Here is a 27,986-nt window from a genome sequence, read left to right as displayed (position 1 = left end):
CACACACACACACACACACACACACACACACACACACACACACGGAAACACACACATAGAGTAAGGCAGATAGACACAACCATGCACATAAGCTGTAAAGTAGCTCCAGAGCCAGGAGATGTGGAGAGGATACATTCTGTGATGTAGACATAAAGAGAGGTGACCTTTCCTGATGACATCTCAGTCCTGTTCAACCTTGCCTTTACACACAATTAAGTCTAAATGCAGCAACAAATGGTTGCTGTGTGTTGGGCCAAATATGCGTACAGAGAAATGGAAGGAGAAAAAGAAGGGGAAAGGGGGAAAGATAGAGATGGGAGGTAGATGGAAGACAGGGATAGATCGAGAAGATAGGAGGAGAAAGAGAGGGTGAAGGGAAAAGAGAGGGAAAGATGGTGGAACTTGAGAGATAGAGAGAAAGAGGATGAGAATGAGAGACGGTGAGATAGAAAGGTTCTTTGGACCCCCATCCCTGTAGTGTTTGCTCTCCTTGGAGACGTGAGCCTCTGTGCTAGGCTCTTTACCATGCTAATCTAACAGCACGTAATTGGCCTGGCAACAATAGTCCTTCTAAAGGACACTTGGCTAGCATAGCCTAGCATTAACGTCTAACCATTCAGCAACAATAGGCTCTTCCACAGTCTAGCTACAAATTGACCCATAGCCCTTTCCCTGTAAGTGGCTTGAGTAGATCTGTAAAGATTAGTAAGTATTGTAGAAGTAGTTCATAACCTATCACGGCACAAGGTGGAAATGTTAGCCACCATATCGTCTATATCAATCCAATCCTTTCAGAGCTACATGAAGTCGCGGGTAGGGTCAGGGGTTTGGAAATGGAGAAAAAGAGGGACACTTGAGTAGCGTATCCTAACACTAGCATCTAGCGTCTACCCATTCAGCAGCAAGGGGTTGGTCACCAGGGAGTCCCCCAGGTTACAATACAGTGATAAGTAAAGAGCTGTTGCGTCAAAGGAGCTGGGAACAAGACATTCCTGCATCCGAGTGGAAAAAAACACACACTGTTGGCCTTTATTGTGGTTCAACTGGATGTGCCATTATGAAACACTGTAATGAAGACACCTCCTGTGAGTCAAGAGTCATTTTGAATATTTAATTGTAACCGTGAAAACATCAATGCGCAATACGAAGTGGAAGATAAAGTAACCACATTATTATGCCATTTATTACATTATTATCAGATATTCTTTGATAATGCGTTTTTTCAATGATGCAGCGTATGTGATATGGTTTATCGGTTCAATTTGCAGCAGCAGATACAGTGCCTTCAGAAAGTATTTATACCCCTTGATTTATTCCACATTTTGTTGTGTTACAGCCTGAATTCAATTCATTCTCCTCCATTAACACACAATACCCCATAATAACAAAGTGAAAACTTAAGTTCTAATTTAAGTTCTAACTTTAACTAGGCCACTCAGGAACATTCAGTGTAGATTTGACCTTGTGTTTTAGGATATATGTGAATTTGTCTCCAAATGTATGTTGGAAAGCAGACTGAACCAGGTATGAACCTGTATTCCATTTCATTTTATAAAAATCTCCCTAGTCCTTGCCGATGACAAGCATACCCATAACATGATGCAGCCACTACCAAGCTTAAAAATATGAAGAGTGGTACTCAATTATGTGTTTTATTGGATTTGCCCAAAACATAACGCTTTGTATTCAGGACATAAAGTGAATTTCTTTGCCACCTATTTTGCAGTATTACTTTTAAGTGCCTTGTTGCAAACAGTATGCATATTTTGGAATAGTTTTTATTCTGTACAGGCTTCCTTCTTTTCACTCTGCCATTTAGGTTAGTATTTTAAAGTAACTACAATGTTGTTGATCTATCCTCAGTTTTCTCATAACACAACCATTAAACTCAGTAACTGTTTTAAAATCACCATTGGCCTCATAGTGAAATCCCTGAGTAAGGAAGGACGCCTGTATCTTTGTAGTGACTGGGTGTATTGATACAATATCCAAAGCCTAATTAATAACTTCACCATTCTCAAAGGGATATTCACGTCTGTTTTATTTTAATACACATCTTCCAATCGGTGTCCCCTCTGGTCTTTGTGGGTGAATCTGTGCTTGAAATTCACTACTCGATTGAGGGACCTTACAGATAATTCTATGTGTGGAGTACAGAGATGGGGTAGTTATTCAAAAATCATGTTAACCACTATTATTGAACACGGAATTAATTTGTTAAGTATATTTTTTACCGCTGAACTTATTTAGGCTTGCCACAACGAAGGGGTTAAATACTTATTTGAATTTGTTAATAATTTGTCAAAATTATACTTTGACATTATGGGGTATTGTGTGTAGATCAGTTACACAAAATCCAAACTTAATAAATATTTTATTCGGGCTGTAACACAACAAAATGTGGAAAAAGTAAAGGGTTATGAATACTTTCTAATGTTCAATTATTTTGTATTTCATGCATCATACCATTCTCAGCTAATCTTCTAAAATTCCTCAAGGAGGAATTCCTTCATTTTAAAAGATTCCTCACATCTTTTAACATTCCAAAAGGGAGCTTTTCTACCAACATTAGGCGAAAGGAGTCCTCCAATTCTCCTAACAATTTTCATTGGATTTTAGTTCCCAAGTCTCTGATTCCTCCTCTCAAACATCATATAATCTCTAACTTATCAAGGTCACCCAAACACTTCCTTCTTAAAAAGGGGTTTGTAATTCTATCTGGGTCAGACATGGGTTATTTGCAAAAGCTTTTTAAACGCCTACGCAAAGGCTGAGACATGGGTAGCTGTACAGGGAGAGAGGGAAACCTAGGGATAGAGATAAAATATAAACGTTCTATTCACGTGTGTCGTTTGTGAACTCTCTCACACACACACACAAACGCACACAAACACACTGCATGTTTGCAGCATGACATAATGACATCAGGTGCCAGAGAAAAATACTAATTTCAGTTCAGAGAAAGAACAAAGACAAACACTCAGAACAGGTGAGAGAGAAAGTTGAACATGTAGCTACCAGACAATTTTCTGTAAACAACCATAAACTGATTATGTAGTATCCTTTTGTACTAAAGGGATAGCTCAGATGAACTCGTGGATACCATGTTAATGTATATGCGTCCAGTATGAAGAAAGTTAGAGGTGGTTTCGCAAGCCAATGCTAAGTAGCGTTAGCGCAATGACTTGAAGTCTACAAGAACAGTAGACTAGTTGTTCCTATAGATAGTCAGTCATTGAGTTAGCGCTAATTAGTAACTTCCTTCAAACTGGACGCAGATACATAAAAATGGTATGCACTATGTACAGAGTGCTGGTATGAACATGGTATTGAAGCTAGGTAGGGTTGGTGCTTGTTACATGAAGAGTGGGCAATATTTACCCTCTGATAATGTCCTTTAAGCAGTGCTAAAGAGCTGATTCTACACTCTTACCAATACCGAACAAGACCCCCAGGGGTTCCCCTGTGTCACGTTCGTTGAATGGAGGAGATCAAGGCGCAGCGTGATGTGAATACATTCTTCTATTTATTAACGAAGAACCCTAAACAAACGTGACGCTATATATAAACAAGTGCAGACACAGGCAACTAACCATAGATAATAACCCACTAACCCCTTTAACCATAGATAATAACAAACTAAACTGGAAAATGGCAACCTAAATAGGATCCCCAATCAGAGACAACGATCAACAGCTGCCTCTGATTGGGAACCAATCTAGGCCACCATAGACCTACATATGCCTGGACTAACTACACACACCTAGACATACATAAACCCTATACAATACCAAAACCCCATAGATATATACAACCCCTAGACAAGACAAAAAACACACATGCCACCCTCGTCACACCCTGACCTAATCAAAAGAATAAAGAAAACAAAGATAACTAAGGTCAGGGCGTGACACCCTGTTTGAATGCCTGCCCCCTGCATGTCCCCCACCCCATCCGGCAAGTCTATCCAAGCCTAGCAGCTGTTCTTCACGAAGGAGGATAGGGAGGGGGTTCCATCTGTGACTACAACCAGCAGCACTGAAGGCTGTGTGTGTGTGTGTGGTGGAGACTGGTCCAAGGCTGGGATGTGAGACAGATGCATATCTCCATCTGAAAAACATCTGTTCAGCCCAGCTAAGTCAAAATCAATATTTATCATATTAACACTCACTGATGCATGACTCATTGTTTTAAACCACATGTAACCATATTTCATAGGGATTACCATGACAACCATTAATGGCAGATGGATGGCCAGGGCTGGTAGAATTCAAACTATTCCTTTTTCCTACACTGTCTTTTCAATCAGAACCTCTGTTGTGTGTGTCTTCATACACTATATATACAAAATAATATGTAAACCCCTTCAAATGAGTGGATTTGGCTATTTCAGCCAAACCCATTGCTGCTAGGTGTATAAAATAGAGCATGCAGCCATGCAATCTCCATAGACAAACATTGGCAGTAGAATGGCCTTACTGAAGAGCTTAGTGACTTTCCACGTAGAAGTCAGTTCGTCAAATTTCTGCCCTGCTAGAGCTGCCCCGGACAACTGTAAGTCAAATCAAATCAAATCAAATTTTATTTGTCACATACACATGGTTAGCAGTGGTTAATGCGAGTGTAGCTAAATGCTTGTGCTTCTAGTTCCGACAATGCAGTAATAACCAACGAGTAATCTAACCTAACAATTCCACAGCTACTACCTTATACACACAAGTGTAAAGGGATAAAGAATATGTACATAAAGATATATGAATGAGTGATGGTACAGAACGGCATAGGCAAGATGCAGTAGATGGTATAGAGTACAGTATATACATATGAGATGACTAATGTAGGGTATATAAACATAAAGTGGCATAGTTTAAAGTGGCTAGTTATTGTGACGTGGAAATGTTTAGGAGCAACAACGGCTCAGCCATGAAGTGGTAGGCCACACAAGCTCACAGAACGGGACGGCCGAGTGCTGAAGCACGAAGCGCATAAAAATCTCCTGTCCTCGGTTGTAACACTCACTACCGAGTTTCAAACTGCCTCTGGAAGCAATGTTAAAACAAGAACTGTTCGTCGGGAGCTTCATGAAATGGGCTTCCATGACCGTGCAGCCGCACACAAGCCTAAGATCACCATGCGCAATGCCAAGCATCGGCTGGAGTGGTGTAAAGCTCACCACCATTGGACTCTGGAGCAGTGGAAATGCGTTCTCTGGAGTGATGAATCAGGCTTCACTATCTGGTAGTCCGGCGGATGAATCTACCTGTGCGAATGCATAGTGCCAACTGTGAAGTTTGGTGGAGGAGCTATAATGGTCTGGGACTGTTGTTCATGGTTTGGGCTAGGCCCCTTAGTTCCAGTGAAGGAAAATCTTAACGCTACAGCATACAATGACATTCTAGACGATTCTGTGCTTCCATGTTTTTGGCAACAGTTTGGGGAAGGCCCTTCCTGTTTCAGCATGACAATGACAATGCCCTCATGCACAAAGCGAGGTCCATACAGAAATGGTTTGTCAAGATCGGGGTGGAGGAACTTCACTGGCCTGTACAGAGCCCTGACCTCAACCCCATCGAACACCTTTGAGATGAATTGGAACGCCGACTGCAAGCCAGGCCTAATCGCCCAACATCAGTGGCCAAACTCACTAATGCTCTTGTGGCTGAATGGAAGCAAGTCCCCGCAGCAATGTTCCAACATCTAGTGGAAAGCCTTTCCAGAAGAGTGGAAGCTGTTATAGAAGCAGGAAGGACCAAATTCATATTAATGCCCATGATTTTGGAATTAGACGTTTAACGAGCAGATGTCCACATACTTTTGGTCATGTAGTGTACAGTAGCTGGCCAGACTAACTTATCAATTTAAAAAAATGTTAGCTGATATGGGCTGATTGAGTGTCTGTCAGTGACTGATATTACAAGAGAAGACATGCTAATGTACTACCAAATCTCAAAATTGCACCTTGTGTATTCTACTATTCTAACCCTCAACAGTAAGTTGAGAACCCGACTGTTGGTTGTGCCCAGGGCCCACTCTGCATGTGAGTATACTGGTGCCAAGGAGAACTATAATAAAAACATGTGGTGTAGATTCCACACCATAGTGATTTGTGATAACTGAGTGTCATTGAACTTCAGCCTACACACAGCAATCACCTTTAGGAATGTGTGGGTAGGTTTCTCTCCCAGCATCCGAGAGTGATGAGAATGGAGGGAACAGCGAGGAGGGTAGGGAGACGATGGGCTTGATTTGAATGTGACACACCTCTGCATCGCCCCTGGTCTCTCTCAAGCGTGTGCAAAGCTGTCATCAAGGCAAAGGGGGGCTACTTTGAAGAATCTCAAATATATTTTGATTTGTTTAACACTTTTTTGCTTACTACATGATTCCATATGTGTTGTTTCATAGTTTTGATGTCTTCACTATTATTCTACAATTATTATTCTACAAATAGTAAAAATAAAGAAAAACCCTTGAATGAGTAGGTGTGTCCAAACCTTTGACTGGTACTGTATATGTATTATATTTTTCTTTCTCTTTCTGTCTCTTTTGCTCTCTCTCTCTCTCTCTCGCACACACAAACAAACAAACACGCACACACACAGACACAAAGTCCGACTTACTACCCAGGGAACCACCCTCCCTAAGCACCAGATCAAGTCAGGCAGTGTGTGGGTGCACTGTAGCAACAGACATGCTGCTTGAATATCTCCAATTCATAGTACGATAGAATCTCAGCAAATATAAAAACAGGGAAAGTCCTCACAGGGGGAAAGAATATCGAATGTCTTCAGACACAGGATGTTTGTCCATTCATTAGGGGACATGCACACACGCTGAGTATTTCCAAATCCACACACACATCAAAATTTAAAAAAACATAAAACCGTGCTATCAAATCGAATCAAATGTTATTCATCACGTACACAGTTTACAGCAGGTATAAAAGGTGCAGTGTAATGCTTGTGTGCTAGATCCCTCAACATTGCAGTACAATAATCAGTATCAAATCAAATCAAATTTTATTGGTCACATACACATGTGTTGCGAAATGCTTGTGTTCCTCACTCCAACAGTGCATTAGTATCTAACAATACACAAATCTAAAATTAAAAGAATGGAATTAAGTAATATATAAATATTAGGTCGAGCAATGTTGGAGTGGCATTGACTAAATACAGTTGAATAGAATACAGCATATACATGTGAGATGTGTAAAGCAGTATGTAAACATTAGTAAAGTGACTAGTGTTCCATTATTAAAGTGGCCAGTGATTACATGTCTATGTATATAGGGCAGCAGCCTCTAAGGTGCAGGGTTGAGTAGCCGCGTGGTAGCCGGCTAGCGATGGCTATTTATTAACAGTCTGATGGCCTTGAGATGCTAGCTGTTTTTCAGTCTCTCAGTCCCAGCTTTGATGGACCTGTACTGACCTCACCTTCTGGATGATAGCGGGGTGAACAGGCCGTGGCTCAGGTGGTTGTTGTCATTGATGATCTTTTTGGCCTCCCTGTGACATCGGGTGCTGTTGGTGTCCTGGAAGGCAGGCAGTGTGCCCCCGATGCACTGGGCAGACCGTACCACCCTCTGGAGAGCCCTGCGGTTGCGTGCGGTGCAATTGCCATACCAGGCGGTGATACAGCCCGACAGGATGCTCTCAATTGTGCACCTGTAAAAGTTTCTGAGGGTCTTAAGAGCCAAATTTCGTCAGCCTCCTGAGGTTGAAGGGGCGCTGTTGCGCCTTCTTCACCACACTGTCTGTGTGGGTGGACCATTTCAGAATGTCAGTGATGTGTACGCCGAGAAACCACCTTCTCTACTGCGGTCCTGTCGATGTCGATAGGGGTGTGCTCCCTCCGCTGTTTCCTGAAGTCCACGATCAGCTCCTTTGTTTTGTTGACTTTGAGAGAGAGGTTATTTTCCTGGCCCCACTCTGCCAGGGCCCTCACCTCCTCCATGTAGGCTGTCTAATCATTGTTGGTAATCAGGCCTAGTACTGTTGTGTCATCTGCAAACTTGATGATTGAGTTGGAGGCATGCGTGGCCACGCAGTCATGGGTGAACAGGGAGTGCAGGAGGTGGATGAGCACGTACCCGTGTGGGGCCCCTGTGTTGAGGATCAGCGAAGTGTAGGTGTTGTTTCCTACCTTCTACACCTGGCGGCAGCCAGTCAGGAAGTCCAGGACCCAGTTGCACAGGGCGGGGTTCAGACCCAGGGCCCCGAGCTTAATGATGAGCTTGGAGGGTACTATAGTGGATGGCTGAGCTATAGTCAATGAACATAATTCTGATGTAGGTATTCCTCTTGTCCAGATGGGATAGAGCAGTGTGCAGTGCGATGGCATCGTCTGTGAATCTATTGGGGCGGTAAGCAAATTAAAGTGGGTCTAGGGTGTCAGGTAGGGTGGAGGTGATATGGTCCTTGACTAGTCTCTCAAAGCACTTCATGATGACGGAAGTGAGTGCTACGGGGCGGTAGTCGTTTAGCTCAGTTACCTTAGCTTTTTTGGGAACAGGAACAATGGTGGCCCTCTTGAAGCATGTGGGAACAGCAGACTGGGATAAGGATTGATTGAATATGTCCGTAAACACACCAGCCAGCTGGTCTGCGCATGCTCTGAGGACGCGGCTGGGAATGCCGTCTGGGACTGCAGCCTTGCGAGGGTTAACACGTTTAAATGTTTTACTCACCTCGGCTGCAGTGAAGGAGAGCCCGCAGGTTTTGGTAGCGGGCCGTGTCAGTGGCACTGTATTGTCCTCAAAGCGAGCAAAAAAGTTATTTAGTCTGTCTGGGAGCAAGACATCCTGGTCCGCGGCGGGGCTGGTTTTCGTTTTGTAATCCGTGATTGATTGTAGACCCTGCCACATACCTCTTGTTTCTGAGCTGTTGAATTGCGACTCTACTTTGTCTCTATACTGGCACTTAGCTTGTTTGATTGCCATGCGGAGGGAATAGCTACACTGTTTGTATTCGGTCATGTTTCCGGTCACCTTGCCCTGGTTAAAAGCAGTGGTTCGCGCGAATGCTGCCATCAATCCACGTTTTCTGGTTTGGGAATGTTTTAATCATTGCTGTGGGTATAATGTCGCCGATGCACTTTCTAATGAACTTGCTCACCGAATCAGCGTATTCTTCAATGTTGTTGTTGGACGCAATGCGGAACATATCTCAATCCACGTGATCGAAGCAGTCTTGAAGCGTGGAATCAGATTGGTCGGACCAGCATTGAACAGACCTGAGCGCGGGAGCTTCTTGTTTTAGTTTCTGTTTGTAGGCTGGAAGCAACAAAATGGAGTCGTGGTCAGCTTTTCCGAAAGGAGGGTGGGGGAGGGCCTTATATGCGTCGCGGAAGTTAGAATAACAATGATCCAGGATTTTACCAGCCCTGGTAGCACAATCGATATGCTGATAGAATTTAGGGAGTTTTGTTTTCAGATTAGCCTTGTTAAAATCCCCAGCTACGATGAATGCAGCCTCAGGGTGTGTGGTTTCCAGTTTACATAGAGTCAGATAAAGTTTGTTCAGGGCCATCGATGTGTCTGCTTGGGGGGGAATATATACGGCTGTGATTATAATCGAAGAGAATTCCCTTGGTAGATAATGCGATCGACATTTGATTGTGAGGAATTCTAAGTCAGGTGAACAGAATGACTTGAGTTCCTGTATGTTGTTATGATCACACCACGTCTCGTTAATCATAAGGCATACCCCCCCCCCGCCCCTCTTCTTACCAGAAAGATGTTTGTTACTGTCGGCGCGATGCGTGAAGAAACCACCTGGCTGCACCGACTCCGTTAGCGTCTCACGAGTGAGCCATGTTTCCGTGAAGCAAAGAACGTTACAGTCTCTGATGTCTCTCTGGAATGCTACCCTTGCTCGGATTTCATCAACCTTCTTGTCAAGAGACTGGACATTGGCGAGTAGTATGCTAGGGAGTGGAGCGCGATGTGCCCGTCTCCGAAGCCTGACCAGAAGACCGCTTCATTTGCCTCTTTTACGGCGTCGTTGTTTAGGGTCGCCGGCTGGGATCCGATCCATTGTACTGGGTGGAAGGCAAAACACAGGATCCGCTTCGGGAGAGTCATATTCCTGGTCGTAATGATAGTGAGTTGACGTTGCTCTTATATTCAGTAGTTCCTCCCGACCCTATGTAATGAAACCTAAGATTACCTGGGATACCAATGTAAGAAATAACACGGAAAAAAACAAAATACTGCATAGTTTCCTAGGAACGCGAAGCGAGGCGGCCATCTCTGTCGGCGCCGGAAGTAGAACACGCTTAAAATGTCTTACTCACGTCGGCCATGAAGAACGGAAGCCCACAGTCCTTCGGAGCGGGCTGCGTCGGTCGCACTGTGTTATCCCCAAATCGGGCGAAGAAGGTGTTTAGCTTATCTGAGAACAAGATGTCGGTGTCCGCGACGTGGCTGGTTTTCCCTTTGTAATCCATGATTGTCTGTAGACCCTGCCACATACATCTTGTGTCTGAGCCGTTGAATTATGACTGCACTTAGTCTCTGTACTGACGTTTTACCTGTTTGATTGACTTGCGGAGGGAATAACTACACTGTTTGTATTCGGCCATATTCCCAGTCACCTTGCCATGGTTAAATGCGGTGGTTCGCACTTTCAGTTTTGCATGAATGCTGCCATCTATCCACGGTTTCTGGTTTGGGTAGGTTTTAATTGTCACCATGGGAACAACATCCCCTATACACTTCCAGATTAACTCAGTCACCGTGTCCGTGTAAGCGCCAATGTTATTCTAGGCTACCCGGAACATATCCCAGTCTGTGATAAAAAAACAATCTTGAAGCATGGATTCCGATTGGTCAGACCAGCTTTGAATAAACCTTAGCACGGGTACTTCCTGTTTAAAGTTTCTGCCTATAGGAAGGGAGGAGCAAAATGGAGTCGTTATCTGATTTGCCGAATGGAGGGCGGGGGAGGGCCTCGTAGGCATCTCTAAAAGGCGAGTAGCAGCGATATAGTGTTTTCCCTAAGCGAGTACTACAGTCAATGTGTTGATAGAACTTCGGTAGCGTTTTCCTCAAATTTGCTTTGTTATTATCCCCAGCTCCAATAAATACGGCCTCAGGATAGGTGGTTTCCAGTTTGCATAAAGTCCAGTGTAGTTCCTTGAGGGACCGTCATGGTATCGGCTTGAGGGGGAATATATACGGCTTTGACTTTAACCAAAGATAATTCTCTTGGGAGGTAATACGGTCGGCATTTGATTGTGAGCTATTCTAGGTTGGGTGAACAAAAGGACTTTAGTTTCTGTATGTTATCACAATCACATCATGAGTAGTTAATCATGAAACATACTCTCCCGCCTTTCTTCTTTCCGGAGAGTTCTTTGTTCCTGTCTGTGCGATGAACTGATAACCCAGCTGGCTGTATGGATGGGGACAGTATATCCCGAGAGAGCCATGATTCCATGAAACAGCCTATGTTACAGTCCCTGATGTCTCTCTGGAAGGAGATCCTTGACCTGAGCTCGTCTACTTTATTGTTCAGAGACTTAACATTAGCAAGTAATATACTCAGACGTGGTGGATGGTGTGCCGGCCTCCTGAATCAGACTAGAAGTCCACTCAGAATATCTCTTCTCCGCTGCCGGCGACTTGGAACAGCCTCTGGGATAAGTTCAATTGCCCTTAGGGGTACGAACAAAGGATCCAATTCGGGAAAGACGTATTCCTGGTCGTAATGTTGGTGAGTTACCACCGCTCTGAGTTCCAAAAGTTATTTTCGGCTGTATGTAATAACACAAAAAACGTTCTGGGCTAATAATGTAAGAAATAACACACAAAAAAACAAATACTGCAAAGTTGCTTAGGAGCCAGAAGCAGAGCTGTCATGTCTGTCGGTGCCATATTATCAATAATAAGAGTCAAGTCAAATAAAAATAACAAGTAATTGAAAAGTAGTATGCATAGTAATAACCTAATATATACACAACAGGATATACAGAGTAGATAATGAAAGTGCCAAGTCAAGTATTGCTGTATTTAGAAATATAATGTGGGTAGTGTCTTGGTCGCGCAGTTGAATAAATAGCAAATGCTAGAGCAGCAGTGTGTGTGTATGTGAGTCTGTGTGCGTATGTGTGGGTGGTTATGTGTGTGTGTGTGCTTGTGTGTAAGGGTTGGTTGTGTGGAGAGTCTATTAGTTACAATTGCTGCATGCTGCCTACTCGCAAATGTAGCTACACAAAGCTAATAACCTACTAACAGAACAGCATCCAAAGCTTCTGTCATCATGTGATCACCCTCAGAGCAGAGAGAGAGAAGATATGTACACCTGAGAAGTAGTCTGCTGCTGGTCTCCCAAGGAGCAGAGTGCAAATTACGGGGGGCAACCCCCAACCCCCTGAATGAGAGATGAGTCCCCCTAAATGCAACAAAAGTGAAACTTTTGTTTTCATATGAAAACATGACTGGTTGTGTTCATGTCACATTTAAAGATGATTTTAAAAATTCTCATTAAATTCCATGTCTTTACTATAAGGCCCATAAAAAATAGAGACCCCTGAATTTCAGGATAATATTCGCCCTCTGCGAAGGAGGATAGTTTAGCCAGCCACCAAACTCCACCTAAATTATGCATGGTCACACACAGGGTTAACGCAAAGTAATAATCTATGGCATATATGAATGGGAGCTCATCTGACCAATTCAGAGGGAGAGCAATGAGAGGATAATGAGCTGTGATGTACTGAGGATGCAAACAGAGATTGATCTAAAGACAGCGATGTGCTAATTAACAGCCGGTGACTTCGCTGACTATACCAATAGGGTCTCTAATAGCATTTAGGAACCGGGTCACTGTCACGCCCACAGCCAAGTGCGCGACTGGAAGGCTGGATGAATGCCCAAGGATGAGGCGAGCCCTCGGGTACCACAAGCTGCGTACGCATCCTGTGTCTGACTGTTTGCGTAAAAATGATATGTAATCCTTCTGATTGTGTGATGCTCACTGTACTCTGTAATGCGGTGGCATGACAACAATAGTAATCTTCAATGCATCGGAATGATGATGCCGCTGACGTTTACTTGGCCTAAATAGGCTACAGGCTAAATATATATCTAGGCTATGCGGCTATTCGAAGCGAATTGGAGAAAAAAAGGTAAATGTAGGCTACCATGCTTGATATGAATGATTATTTGAATCGCCTAACATGGCCTAGGCTTACACCAAAAGCGCGGAGCACAGACAAACATTTTCAATTTAAAAAAAATCCTTTAGAAATAAACGTGTTCCTTACCTCAGTGGTCTCATCTGTTTGGTCATTGTGGTGGATGGGGGAATGAAACGCAGGTGGACGCCCAATTTAGAAAGAGGGGGAGAGAAATCGATAGAGAAAGACAATTATTGTAATGGACCGCGTTATAATTATCTTTATGTATAATCATCCCTATTATCATCATGCTTACCCGATTTGATCGGGATCCGGCTCTTGTATCTGATGTTGGTCGTCATCTTCGCGGCTCTCCTCCCCTCCGTGTCGCTTCCAAAACGGACGTACTGTTCGGTAAAAGCACGCGCTCGGTCCTTCTCCGCGATACTACAGCAGCCAGACAGGTTGTGTGAGAGCCCCGCCCTCCTGTATGTGGTACCCAATGGTGGATGGAGACCCAGCTAACAACACACGTTCCCACAACTTTAGAGAAACTTTCCTTAACAGTTCCATTTTATAATTACCTCACCTTTTCATATGAATGTTCCAGTGATTTGTAAGGACTGTTTCGATGAGACCATTCCCTTAATGTCAAGCAGAACTTACTCAGAATGTGGTTAACATTTTCTCAGAATATTCAATACTAATGTTCTAGACACGTTTCATGGCAATATTACACAAACATTCCTGTGTCCAGTTTTCCAAGGGTTAGGAGAATATTCCATCAACGTCCCACCAAACATACACAGAACATGTTTGCCATGTTCAGAGAATATAAGATAATGTTCTAGACACGTTTCATTAAAATGTTGAAAGAAAATTATTGCGTATCATTCATCAGGATGTCGCCTGATGGGCCCAAAGAAACGTTCTCCCAACAAAAACAAAACGTTTTGTTACACATCACCCCTTGTTACTGTGGCCTAGCCCATTAAGGCTCTGATTGGTGAACGACTAATCCATTCACAGCTCTTTGTTTGTTGGCAAAGTTAGGGACACTCAATGCTTTTAACATAGTGTTTTTAACTTACATATTTAGTACACTTTGACATACATTAATATTAAGATGGGCAAAAGAACACAGACACTGGACAGAGGAACTCTGCCTAGAAGGCCAGCATCCCGGAGTCGCCTCTTCACTGTTGACGTTGAGACTGGTGTTTTGCGGGTACTATTTCATGAAGCTGCCAGTTGAGGACCTGCGAGGTGTCTGTTTCTCAAACTAGACACTCTAATGTACTTGTCCTCATGCTCAGATGCGCACCGGAGCCTCCCACTCCTCTTTCTATTCTGGTTAGAGCCAGTTTGCGCTGTTCTGTGAAGGGAGTAGTACACAGCGTTGCACGAGATCTTCAGTTTCTTGGCAATTTCTCGCATGGAATAGCCTTCATTTCTCAGAACAAGAATAGACTGACAAGTTTCAGAAGAAAGGTCTTTGTTTCTGGCCATTTTGAGCCTGTAATCGAACCCACAAATGCTGGTGCTCCAGATACTCAACTAGTCTAAAGAAGGCCAGTTTTATTGCTTCTTTAATCAGAACCACAGTTTTCAGCTGTGCTAACATAATTGCAAAAGGGTTTTCTAATGATCAATTAGCCTTTTAAAACAACAAACTCAGATTAGCTAACACAACGTCCCATTGGAACACAGGAGAGATGGTTGCTGATAATTGGTCTCTGTACACCTATGTAGATATTCGATTACAAATCAGCTGTGTCCAGCTACAATAGTCATTTACAACATTAGCAATGTCTACACTGTATTTCTGATCAATTTGATGTTATTTTAATGGAACAAAAACGTGTTTTTCTTTCAAAAACAAGGACATTTCTAAGAGACCCCAAACTTTTGAACAGTAATGTATGTTAATGTAATTATTTATCAAGTTACAACACCCCTAACTTATCTAATTAAAATAATTTTCTCTAGAGCACTTTTATACCTGGTGCTAACATTCGCTTTTGTCCTGATCTTTTCCACATTCTGATTGTTGCCACATTTTTAGACCGGTGTAGACGATTAAAAGACACTGTGATTTGATTGTGATCAGATTTTCTTTTACCACATCCGGAGGTAGTCAGGCAGGCATTGTGTCTGGATATCAATAAAGTTTAAACAGATCTGGATGGTTAAATCATTATACCGGCCTCTAAAATCATTGACAGGTAGGACCACTGACTTTATGCCATCAGTAATTGTTTTGAAATAAATAAATGTTATTTTGAGAGAATATCTGTCAAATAATTTCCATACAGGGAGGAATGTTCTTGCAACGTTCCAATGAAACATATCTAGAAAATTAATATTGGACATAAAAACATGACAACCACATTCTGGGTAAGTTATGTTTGACATTTAGGGAATGTTATCCTAACTCTAATGCCAAGACATGCTAAACAGGTTCTCAGGAGGTTTTTGCTAACATACATAATGTTCCCCTAACTAACAGAAAACTGGACACTCAAACATGGAGAACATTACAAAAACATTCTCTCTCCCTAGAATTGTTAGCTGGGGAGAAGTTGCCTATGATCTTACTGTTGATGTCATTAATATTTTATGCAGCTTGCATAATCAATAATCCTGTTCAAACGTATCACTACTATGTTTTAAACATTCGTTGTTCAACATACACTTTGCGCACATATGTGTAAGAGAATAACACTATGACAGGCTTCCTATCCATGTGTCCTTGTCATATCAGCTTTTTACCATCTAGCAACATTGCTACACCAACCTCTACAACAGCTTCTTTTCTAGTGTTTTCCCTTTGATCGATGTCTAGAAGGCCTGGCAACTGAAACCTCAGTCTCCATTCAATCCCACCGCCTTTGTTTTTCCACATGGCCCCTCATCATCATACTTATGGCCTGAACAAAGCACTCCCACTACAAGTCTGCTTCTACAGAAACTTTATTTCTGAAAATGAAGTGCAAAAGTTGAGAAACTACTAAAAGAGAAGAGTAATGTGCATACAGTAAATCATTGAAAACCCCCTTTAGGAAATTCCAAAACAAAAACACAAAGAAAAAACCCACATATCAATGCTATAACTGCTCATGATGTAATGGAAGTAATAAAGACAAACAGTGCTGAAAGGTTTTGAAGTGCACGTCTTAGGAGATACAAAAGGCATATTAACCAAATTAAGACATATGGTTGTGCATGGTTTGAAAACACTTGAGACCAAGACAAACTGTATCCATCCAATACAGCAGAGGCACAAAGTTTTGTTACATAAATACTTCATAATATAGACCAAATGTGATAAGGTTCAAAAATCTACATTTTTTATATGTGGGATATTTCCAAACAAGTCTATCTATATTACCTTTATAGTTATTTCCAAGTATTGTGCTTATAGAACAGACTACAGTGCCACCTGAGGGACACTTATTTCTACACCTGGACTGATATGTCCTCCGCTGAGTCCAAATGTGAAGACAGACAGGTTGCAAATGGCACAAAAACACCCAGCTCTCAACAAACCGTCCCTTAACATACTCAAAACTTTCCCCTAACATTCTGTAAACACTGAAGTCTGATTGTTGTCTAACCAATGAGATGTATTAGTACCGTTATCAATGGAAGATCTGCATTGTACATGAGACAGAATTAGTAGTACTGATGAAAACAAATTAACACCATTAGTCACTTATTGGGAGAACATGCAATCATTGTCTTTACAGTATGTCTTATTATATATCATAACCCATATCCTTTATTATGTCATAACACTCCTGACAAACACACCTCATGTCATAACGTCAGTAACGCTTTCCAAAACAACACTCAGACTAGCAGATCAGGGCATCTCAGTACCACGGTGAACTAGGGGCCATATTGAAGACTTCCAAATCAAAATTAGGTTATTGAAGAGGACCTCTAATTGGTTGATTGGTTAATTGATTGTTTGACTGACACAGAGGGATAGGCGGTGATGAGTGCATCCAGCAGTACATCCATGATGGAGTTTCAGACGCACAGAGGGTTTGATGGGTGAGGGGCTCCTCTCTTCTCCCTCTCCCTCCTCGATCCCTCTCTTTTCACTCATCTCCCTTCATCTTCATCTGTGCCTGCATCTGGGTAATCATCTCCTGCATACGCCTCAGCTACAGAGAGAAGAGAAGGAAAAAGAGAGAAGCGAAGGAAAGACAGAGGGAAATAGGGAATGGGATAGTTGAGTAAAACAAATACCAGAGAGAGAGAATACATCCCGCCTAGCTTTCTGAGAGCCTCTATGCAAAACCACCTTTTTTTCCAATAGAACCTAACTCCATCTAGTGGTCGTGGATAGAACTTCAAGTGGATCATTTGACTTCACACCCAACTGGGGTCAAATTGACTTATACTAATTTTCCCACTTAAGCGTGTGACTGAATAAAAGATATGCATTGATATTTAAATTTACACTAAAGCAGGTTAATGCTCTTTAGAGCTCTGCATGTTGCAGACTGAAGGAATGCGATCAAACGCAACACTTTGCTAAGCTGATCTGGTATCCCAAGCTGCTTGCTACAAGAATGCAAGTCTAGTGTGTGATTCTGTCTAATAGGTCACAGCCACAGTTTGTGACCAGTGTTAAAAACTATACCAACACTCTGCAAAAGACAGCCCAGGTTCGATATAGACTGGTCTCCACTACTCAACTTCATCTCAAACTGGACAGTGGATGGAGTGCTTAAGGAAAGGTGTGTGTTTCATATGATATGTTAGATGCTGTAAAACAAATTTTGTGCTCATTGTCTCAGCTAAAGCTGGAAATATCTAACATGATTTCTGATAGTGCCGCTGCAAATGTATTGTTTGTTTTATTTTTCAGTTATTTTATTCTATTACTTTTGTCTGCCATTAATGTGGATTGTGTTTTATTTGTTGACTGAAAAACAAGAGCACTTAATAGAACTTTAAATAAAATAATTATAATTCACTAAGACATACAAGTACAAATACTTCATGGGTCTTCAGAATTCACCAAACAATGTTCTTATATGGGTCCTAAGATCTTCAAAAGGTTTTACAGCTGCACCGTCGAGAGCATCCTGACCAGTTGCATCACTGACTGGTACGGCAACTGCTCGGCCTCCGACCGCAAGGCCCTATAGAGGGTAGTGCGTACGGCCCAGTATTGCACTGGGGCCAAACTTCCCATATATTTCTGGTTGACTGAAAACTTCTGACCCTCTTCATAAAATAGTACCAGTAGTAACATCAGTCAAGGAACAGAAACCTTGAAAACATATGGTGTACGAAACCAATCTGACCTCCCATAAGGACGCAGCCATAGAATTAGGAATTAGAATAGTCATTTAATAGGATCTTTATGGACACAGCCCCCACCAGCAGCCAAGCCAGTATAAACCCTGTATACAATACTCTTTACATCGCCTGACACATTCCCACCATTTAACTGGGACAGGAAGTCAGATATGTCATATCCTGTACAGACATGCATGTTTACTAACAGCTTTAATTGGACGTGCATGTTTAATAACAGATTTAATTGCACCCCACCCCTTATCTCTATACTTCGCAATAGCAAAGCAAACAGCCCAATCAGAGGCAATTCGGAAGCATAGGGTCATTTGTTATTCTCTGACAGATCACTGGCTCCATGGTTTAGTATGGACAAAAGGGTAGAGGCAAACACCATTGTCTCTCATGTTAACTCTGTATTAGCTACTCACCTCAGCCTCCTTCTGCAGGAGAATCTGGTCTTTGTCAACCACATCCTCTTCCACAGCTCTGTAGGGGAATAATAAGGACCATATAACTGTAATAGCCTCAGCATCAGCCTGTGTGTGTGTGTGTGTGTGTGTGTGTGTGTGTGTGTGTGTGTGTGTGTGTGTGTGTGTGTGTGTGTGTGTGTGTGTGTGTGTGTGTGTAAAACACTGCAGATAGGCGACTGACCTGCCAGCTCTCTTCAGTCTCTCTGAGCGGAAGTTCTCGTAGTGCAGGTCCTGAGTGACCTCCTGGAGGTCCTGCATGTGGGTGCTGAAAACACACACAACCATCACACATGTCAGTATCACTATACGGCTAGTACGAACCCCCATAACACCCACTAGATTAGACTACACCACTAGAGGAAGCAACAGATGGGCAGACGTGAAGTTCTCTATTCACCCACTAGGTGGCAATATAGTAATACATATCAAAGTAAAAGCAGGGATAAGAGCATGCATAGATTCCTATTACTTTACCTTTACATGTAGTATTAAAGACTACCTGTTCATACATTTGATTCATTGGTTTGTTAACAAAAGTTGCATTGCATTGTCATGGTGACTCACACAAGCATGGTGCGTAGTTTGAGGAAGTCGTTGTGCTCCGGGTTCTCCACCTCCACGACCCCCCAGGGGTAAAGACGACCTCTGATTTTCTTCCCTTTCACCTCAATCAGCTGGTTCGAACCAATCACAGCAAACGGAATGCTCGCCTGAGGGGGAGGAGTAAAGAGAGGGAGAGATGGATAGAAGGGTGAGGAAGATAAAGGAAGACAGAGAGGAGTGTGAAAACAAAGGGATATAGAGATAGAGGGATCAAGGAAGGAAATAATGACCAGATGGTTCAGGTTTGACATAATGGTGACCTATTATAATCAACAGGTTTGATATTCTGATCATTCTAAAACTCATGCCCTGTGGTTAAGAGAGAAACTACATAACAAGAGTGGTTCTATTTGTTACTTCCAGTCCCTTCTGGTAGTGGTGTTTCTCCTGGGGTCCTTTCTCTTAGTTGGTGTTAGTATTTCTGTGGCTACGTCCCAAATGACACCCTATTACTTACATAGTGCACTACTTTTGACCAGATGGCAAAAATAGTGCACTACATAGGGAATATGGTGCCATTTGCCTGTGTGTGTCATACCTTCAGTACTCGTGTCTGCTCCTTGAACTCCTCATCCTCATCCGAGTCAGCGTCTGGCAGCTGGTAGATCCTGATGCCATGCTCTGCAATCTCATCCAGGATCTACCACAGAAACATACACACAGGGTCAAAAACCCGCCGTGACCTTCTGACCTTTCAAACTTTCTCAGGCCAATCCTCATTCTCTTCCCTAAGGAGGCAGATGAAGTTACCCCTAGGCACTGATCTAAGGTCGGTTTCGCAATCTGTGCCTAAGGGCAACCTGTACCGGCCGGAGCCGCCCCCAACCAAGCAGCAATCCCTCTCATCTGAACTAGGCAGTCGGCCATTTTCGATGTTACTGCTGTCCGTCAGGCCTCCCTTCCCTCTGTTCTCGCTCTCCTGTGTCACTGTTTCAGACATGGCCCAGCCTCCATGACAGGAGTAGGATTCTGGACACGCCATTTCCTTCTCCCTCTTAATACTTCTAGTTCTAGCCACTTGCCCCGGTCCTCAACACTACCTGGAGAATAAAACATCCCATTTGCCCCGGTCCTCAACACTATCTGGAGAATAAAACATCCCACTTGCCCCGGTCCTCAACACTATCTGGAGAATAAAACATCCCACTTGCCCCGGTCCTCAACACTATCTGGAGAATAAAACATCCCACTTGCCCCGGTCCTCAACACTATCTGGAGAATAAAACATCCCACTTGCCCCGGTCCTCAACACTATCTGGAGAATAAAACATCCCACTTGCCCCGGTCCTCAACACTATCTGGAGAATAAAACATCCCACTTGCCCCGGTCCTCAACACTATCTGGAGAATTAAACATCCCACTTGCCCCGGTCCTCAACACTACCTGGAAAATAAAACATCCCATTTGCCCCGGTCCTCAACACTACCTGGAAAATAAAACATCCCATTTACCCCGGTCCTCAACACTATCTGGAGAATAGAACATCCCACTTGCCCCGGTCCTCAACACTATCTGGAGAATAAAACATCCCATTTGCCCCGGTCCTCAACACTACTGGAGAATAAAACATCCCACTTGCCCCGGTCCTCAACACTATCTGGAGAATAAAACATCCCACTTGCCCCGGTCCTCAACACTATCTGGAGAATAAAACATCCCACTTGCCCCGGTCCTCAACACTATCTGGAGAATAAAACATCCCACTTGCCCCGGTCCTCAACACTATCTGGAGAATAAAACATCCCACTTGCCCCGGTCCTCAACACTATCTGGAGAATAAAACATCCCACTTGCCCAAGGTCCTCAACACTATCTGGAGAATAAAACATCCCACTTGCCCAAGGTCCTCAACACTATCTGGAGAATAAAACATCCCACTTGCCCCGGTCCTCAACACTGCCTGGAGAATAAAACATCCCACTTGCCCCGGTCCTCAACACTACCTGGAGAATAGAACATCCCACTTGCCCCGGTCCTCAACACTACCTGGTGATTAGAACATCCCACTTGCCCCGGTCCTCAACACTACCTGGAGAATAAAACATCCCACTTGCCCCGGTCCTCAACACTACCTGGAGAATAGAACATCCCACTTGCCCCGGTCCTCAACACTACCTGGAGAATAGAACATCCCACTTGCCCCGGTCCTCAACACTACCTGGAGAATAGAACATCCCACTTGCCCCGGTCCTCAACACTATCTGGAGAATAGAACATCCCACTTGCCCCGGTCCTCAACACTATCTGGAGAATAGAACATCCCACTTGCCCCGGTCCTCAACACTATCTGGAGAATAAAACATCCCACTTGCCCCGGTCCTCAACACTATCTGGAGAATAGAACACCCCACTTGCCCCGGTCCTCAACACTATCTGGAGAATAAAACATCCCACTTGCCCCGGTCCTCAACACTATCTGGAGAATAGAACATCCCACTTGCCCCGGTCCTCAACACTATCTGGAGAATAAAACATCCCACTTGCCCCGGTCCTCAACACTATCTGGAGAATAGAACATCCCACTTGCCCCGGTCCTCAACACTACCTGGAGAATAGAACATCCCACTTGCCCCGGTCCTCAACACTACCTGGAGAATAAAACATCCCACTTGCCCCGGTCCTCAACACTACCTGGAGAATAGAACATCCCACCCAATTAAGTTCACCTCCCTACACCTCAGGGCGACACCAGGAGAGGGCTTTTGACTACACTACACAGTCAGTCCACTACTTCACTGCTGAGAACCAGAGAATACCTGGTGGGTTTTGTGCAGCCTCACAGCCCAGGGACTTTTACTACCCCTAGGGTGGAGACGGGGGAGAGAGAGGGGTGGGTGTGTGTTTGTGAGAGATGTCTAACAGAGTCATAAGGAAAGTTCTCCCCCCTCCTTTGTTCAACCTCCAGCGGTGAAGCAACACAAAGGCCTTTCTTCACCAGTATCTAGAGGACAGATGGAAATATTTATTTTATACATCAAAGGTGTATTTTTCTCTGTTTTCTCAAGAGCAAAATTCAATTAACAATGCATGAGTGTTGCATAACTGAGCCCAAAAATGTCAAGTGTTGTTTCCCTGACATTTTTGGGACTTTCATGTAATCTATAAAGTACAGTAGAGAGGGAAGCAGGAACCCAGGATGTGAGAGCAGCCTTTTCCTACAGTGCGGGCCACTGTTCCAGCTCCTGTTATGGTTGTGGGTTGTTTTCTCAGAGCAGAGTGTGTGTTATAGGGTGTGTGTGGGGAGAGGAGGGTGTTGTTAAGGACAACTGAAAACAAATAGACCTACTGGACCCGGAGGACAGCTGGACACAGAACAAAACCCGTTCCCCATCACACACACACACACGACCTGTGGATTCTTCCCACACAGAACAGAAACATCAGTATGGCGGGGTTCGGGAACGTGCCACCGAGGGGAAAATAAACACATGTCACACAATGGCAGGAAAAAAAGTAACAAACAACAAAACTGGTTACGTCAATCCAGTTTAAAATGCTGAAAAACATGTGAAATATATTTCTGAATGTATCAGAGGTGGGAGGGATACAGAAGGAGCCTCCTGCAAAGCCACAGCGACCAACAATACACTCAACAACCAACTGCCATAACAAAAGGTTTCATGTGAATCATATCAGTGGGAGATTTATAGGAAAGCTGGAGTTGCATCTCAACTGAGGAATTGATCTAAAAACCAATCTCTCAACTGGTGTTTGGACCTGTTCCCCAACCTGCTAAGCCTAATAACTATTTACCTGGATTTACCAAACATCTATTTACAGCAGCCTGACTTAACCAACCACACCTGTAATCACTAGCTTCAGGGGTGATGAGGTGTTCAAACCACTGCCTGGTCTAAATATGTCTAAATGACAAATATAACACACAATGTTAGGAAAGCCAATTCTATTTGTTATGCTATTTATTTATATTTCTTTACTATACTCATTCATCACACTTTAAAGTCACTGAAAATAAGTCAATTTCATAAGCTTACATTTAAAGTGACGTTTAGCAGTCATCTAACAATACAAGTAATCCTAACAGAGATACTGGGCTTTTGTACAGGATACCAGGCCTCTTAGTTGCTACATCCTGCGCTGCTGTAACATACAGTATTGACATGCTCCTTCCTACACAATGCTCTCCACTTACTGTCTAACTAGACGGCTGATTACAGTTCTGTGTTGTAATTGGCAGAGAGAAGGTGGATATGGGGGACATTTTGGTTTTATGACCCACCAGCTCTCCGTCTCACTCTCTCTCTCTGCCTGCCTGCCTCCGTCAGTCTCTCTCTCTCTGCCTGCCTGCCTCCGTCAGTCTCTCTCTCTGCCTGCCTGCCTCCGTCAGTCTCTCTCTCTGCCTGCCTGCCTCCGTCAGTCTCTCTCTCTGCCTGCCTGCCTCCGTCAGTCTCTCTCTCTCTCTCTCTCTGCCTGCCTGCCTCCGTCAGTCTCTCTCTCTCTCTCTCTGCCTGCCTCCGTCAGTCTCTCTCTCTCTCTCTGCCTGCCTGCCTGCCTTCGTCAGTCTCTCTCTCTCTCTCTCTGCCTGCCTGCCTGCCTGCCTGCCTGCGTCTCTCTCGCTCTGCCTCTCTCTCTCTCTCTCCGCCTGCCTCCGCCTCTCTCTCTCTCTCTCCGCCTGCCTCCGCCTCTCTCTCTCTCTCTCCGCCTGCCTCCGTCTCTCTCTCTCTCTCTCCGCCTGCCTCCGTCTCTCTCTCTCTCTCTCCGCCTGCCTCCGTCTCTCTCTCTCTCTCTCCGCCTGCCTCCGTCTCTCTCTCTCTCTCTCCGCCTGCCTCCGTCTCTCTCTCTCTCTCTCCGCCTGCCTCCGTCTCTCTCTCTCTCTCTCCGCCTGCCTCCGTCTCTCTCTCTCTCTCTCCGCCTGCCTCCGTCTCTCTCTCTCTCTCTCCGCCTGCCTCCGTCTCTCTCTCTCTCTCTCCGCCTGCCTCCGTCTCTCTCTCTCTCTCTCCGCCTGCCTCCGTCTCTCTCTCTCTCTCTCCGCCTGCCTCCGTCTCTCTCTCTCTCTCTCCGCCTGCCTCCGTCTCTCTCTCTCTCTCTCTCCGCCTGCCTCCGTCTCTCTCTCTCTCTCTCTCCGCCTGCCTCCGTCTCTCTCTCTCTCTCTCTCCGCCTGCCTCCGTCTCTCTCTCTCTCTCTCCGCCTGCCTCCGTCTCTCTCTCTCTCTCTCCGCCTGCCTCCGTCTCTCTCTCTCTCTCTCCGCCTGCCTCCGTCTCTCTCTCTCTCTCTCCGCCTGCCTCCGTCTCTCTCTCTCTCTCTCCGCCTGCCTCCGTCTCTCTCTCTCTCTCTCCGCCTGCCTCCGTCTCTCTCTCTCTCTCTCCGCCTGCCTCCGTCTCTCTCTCTCTCTCTCCGCCTGCCTCCGTCTCTCTCTCTCTCTCTCCGCCTGCCTCCGTCTCTCTCTCTCTCTCTCCGCCTGCCTCCGTCTCTCTCTCTCTCTCTCCGCCTGCCTCCGTCTCTCTCTCTCTCTCTCCGCCTGCCTCCGTCTCTCTCTCTCTCTCTCCGCCTGCCTCCGTCTCTCTCTCTCTCTCTCCGCCTGCCTCCGTCTCTCTCTCTCTCTCTCCGCCTGCCTCCGTCTCTCTCTCTCTCTCTCCGCCTGCCTCCGTCTCTCTCTCTCTCTCTCCGCCTGCCTCCGTCTCTCTCTCTCTCTCTCCGCCTGCCTCCGTCTCTCTCTCTCTCTCTCCGCCTGCCTCCGTCTCTCTCTCTCTCTCTCCGCCTGCCTCCGTCTCTCTCTCTCTCCGCCTGCCTCCGTCTCTCTCTCTCTCCGCCTGCCTCCGTCTCTGTTGCTGTGTTTGAGTTGGCAGGCCAGGTCACTGGTAACAATGGCACACAGGGTTCTGCCTCAGTATTAATTAGAAAAGGAAGTGAGAGCTTCTGATTTAAAGGCTTAGTTTGTTTTGATATGTGATCTAATATGACTGTGTGTTAGTGGAGCCGTGATGAGGAGGAGGAAGAAACATTCCCCTTGGGGGAAATAAATTATAAGGGTGGGGAGGGACATTCTTACTGTATGGGGTATTATGGAGACAGTGAATATGATAAGTTGAAACACTTATGTCCCAAATGGCACCCTATTCCCTACATAGTGCACTACTTTTTGACGAGGGCCATAGGAGATATGAGATATATATATAGGAGGTTTTATCTACATAGGGAAAAAGGAAACATTGAGTTACTTAGGCCTCCAACACACACTAACAGATGCAGTAACCCTGGTTAAAGACACCATGAATAACAAACACAAATCATATTTCCATATGTTTCTCATAAACATGACCTCAAAGTAAACCCAATATAAAAACACCCACAGGAGTATGACTATCATAGCCACAAACCAATAGAAAAACAGTCACAAACACAAACCTGGGTTAAGCCCCGCTCCACCACAGTACAGTTAGCTACAGTGGCCACAGACCATAATGGTGTTTGTAGATAGCAGCCTCTACATTATGAGAACAACAGTCCCAATCTTTGTGGCTATGTCCCAAATAGCAACCTATTCCCTTTATAGAGCACTACTTTTGATCGGGACGCATCCTGTGTAACATCAGCCACAGACCACAGCCCTGTCTGTCCACCTGGCCCTACTCTTGGCCTGACTCAGCAGCCTGTTCAGGTCTGCCATCATGGGCTGTTTGTCCCCACTAAACAACTAGTCCACCAGGGAACAATGCTTGGAAGTGAAACTATGCACCTAAGGAAAGTCTTATGAAATCAACAAATCAGAGTGAAAAACGAATGGCATCATTAAACTCTTATCGACCCAGGATGAGGAGGGCAAGGCAGCAAGGGCCCAGATTGCTAAGTAAGCTTTATGTAACATTACAGACCACAGCCTCTGGAGCCAATAAAGCTATCCAATACACAATGAATAACAACCAAAAATGTTATATTTGACCACTGACTGAGCTCACACATTCTCCTACTGACTGGGCTCACACACATAACACAACCAATGAGGGAGTCAGTGCGCATTAGATCCCTCTAGGTCCCTCCCTCAAAAACAACTTTAATTCAAAATGTAATTTGTTAACCTTAAGCCCCGAGAGAACAAATGATTCCGTCTTTCCAGGAAATGTCTCGAGACTTACCCTCCTGCTGCCCCTAGGGAGTCAGAGGGGGTGACGGAGCCCCAACAATACTCACTCTGAGGGAGGCAAGCTGAGGGTATTAGACACCCATACCACCCCCTCCACACACACCTCTCTCTCTGTAGGATCAGCTCTCGGGTTGGGATAATCTGGCAGACAGCAGGAGAATGTGTGTGTGTGTGGGGGGGGGGGGGGGGGGGGGGGGGGTGGGGGGGGGATTGCCAGGGAGAGGATGCCTGTAATGGCACATACTGTCTGGGGCTGCCTGTAAACCTGCCCCAGCCTCTCAGTATTACACAACTAGCCTTTGACTCCCTGTTCCATCTTTTGCCCCCATGGCCCCTAACATCTGGCCCTCGGGCTGAGAAGCTCCAGGTGATCCTGTAGAAGACTCATTCAGCTTCCCAAATGGCACCCTATTCCCTATATAGTCCACTACTTTGACCTGGGCCCATGGGACATACAGACATCCTGACGACTGCACCATGATCTAGCTGCCCAGACAGTAATGTACTGTAGCATGCAGGTGTACAGGTACGCAGGCTAACAGAGACCCTCACAGCACTGCATGGTAAAACAGAGGAGCTTTCTTCTTTCCACCAGATCAGAAATGAAAATGGTGAAGCAAAGAGTGACTCATTCTGAAAGAGCATTAAACAAAGACATCAAGTTGACATTCCAGACCTATTCACTGGACCACAAGAGCAGAGGTCCTTCCTGTAATTACTGTACCAGACTGGACCGGTCCTGCTCGGTCTGCCCAGCCAGGGAGCATGGGAGTGGAGGGGTGTTGGGGAAGACAGTCACTAAGGTAACTAGTGGGCTTAACGCGTAATTTTAAAAAGGCAACGGAATGACAGCACCCCCACCCTCTCTCTCGACTGGGAGTATTCGTACAGTAGAGCTAAGGCCCAACCGATCCACAGACCACCCACCTCAAACTCTGATCACAGAGTGTGAAGGAAAGTTCAATACAGTACTAATTAAGCCATGTAATAATGTAGAAGCTGGTATCACAAAGGAACATGTCAGCTTAAGAGTTTTGAAAGGGGCTCATGAAAATACCTCAGGCTGGTTCTGGTTGTCACAGTGCAGTTTCACAGTAGGTTGGACATAAATGTAGTAAGAAACAAATATATCTATTAACCCCGTAGGTCTAAGCCCTTAGATCGCAATATCTCGTTAGCTAACATATGGAATTGCTTTAAGATGGTCATGAAATGTATCATTTAGCCATTTGATTTAGAATTGTAGACCTCCTGTAGGTATACTTTTTTAAATTAACAAATGATTTGATGAAACATTGAATTTGGTGGTTACTGCTAAATCCCATAGAAACGTATTGAACAACACATTCATTAATGGCAAAAACAGAAA

The 27,986-nt window shown here is 44.6% G+C and overlaps 2 protein-coding genes across 3 annotated transcripts in view; both read right to left on the bottom strand.

Moving 5' to 3' along the window:
- septin5a (septin 5a) overlaps positions 1 to 13,593 on the bottom strand; it is a 38,257-nt gene extending 24,664 nt beyond the window's left edge. Inside the window, exons 1-2 of the mRNA XM_055887286.1 lie at positions 13,439 to 13,593; positions 13,270 to 13,283 (exon numbers count right to left, since the gene is read on the bottom strand). Of these exons, the coding sequence (XP_055743261.1) occupies positions 13,270 to 13,283; positions 13,439 to 13,484 (60 nt within the window). The 5' untranslated portion in view covers positions 13,485 to 13,593. The remainder of the gene's footprint in view (positions 1 to 13,269; positions 13,284 to 13,438) is intronic.
- A 2,484-nt stretch (positions 13,594 to 16,077) lies between these two features.
- The window catches only part of zgc:63587 (uncharacterized protein LOC393431 homolog), a 39,741-nt gene continuing 27,832 nt past the window's right edge, over positions 16,078 to 27,986 (bottom strand). For both annotated transcript variants that reach the window (XM_055887293.1, XM_055887294.1), the window contains 5 exons: positions 20,053 to 20,154; positions 19,476 to 19,621; positions 19,093 to 19,176; positions 18,870 to 18,927; positions 16,078 to 17,294 (listed from right to left, as the gene is read on the bottom strand). In XM_055887293.1, coding sequence (XP_055743268.1) covers positions 17,229 to 17,294; positions 18,870 to 18,927; positions 19,093 to 19,176; positions 19,476 to 19,621; positions 20,053 to 20,154 — 456 coding nt within the window. In that variant the 3' untranslated portion in view covers positions 16,078 to 17,228. The remainder of the gene's footprint in view (positions 17,295 to 18,869; positions 18,928 to 19,092; positions 19,177 to 19,475; positions 19,622 to 20,052; positions 20,155 to 27,986) is intronic.

This window comes from Salvelinus fontinalis, chromosome 28 (genome assembly GCF_029448725.1).
Source record: "Salvelinus fontinalis isolate EN_2023a chromosome 28, ASM2944872v1, whole genome shotgun sequence".
Lineage (NCBI taxonomy): Eukaryota > Metazoa > Chordata > Actinopteri > Salmoniformes > Salmonidae > Salvelinus > Salvelinus fontinalis.
Note: the sequence above shows the minus strand (reverse complement) of the source record. Positions and strands in the feature narration are given on the sequence as shown.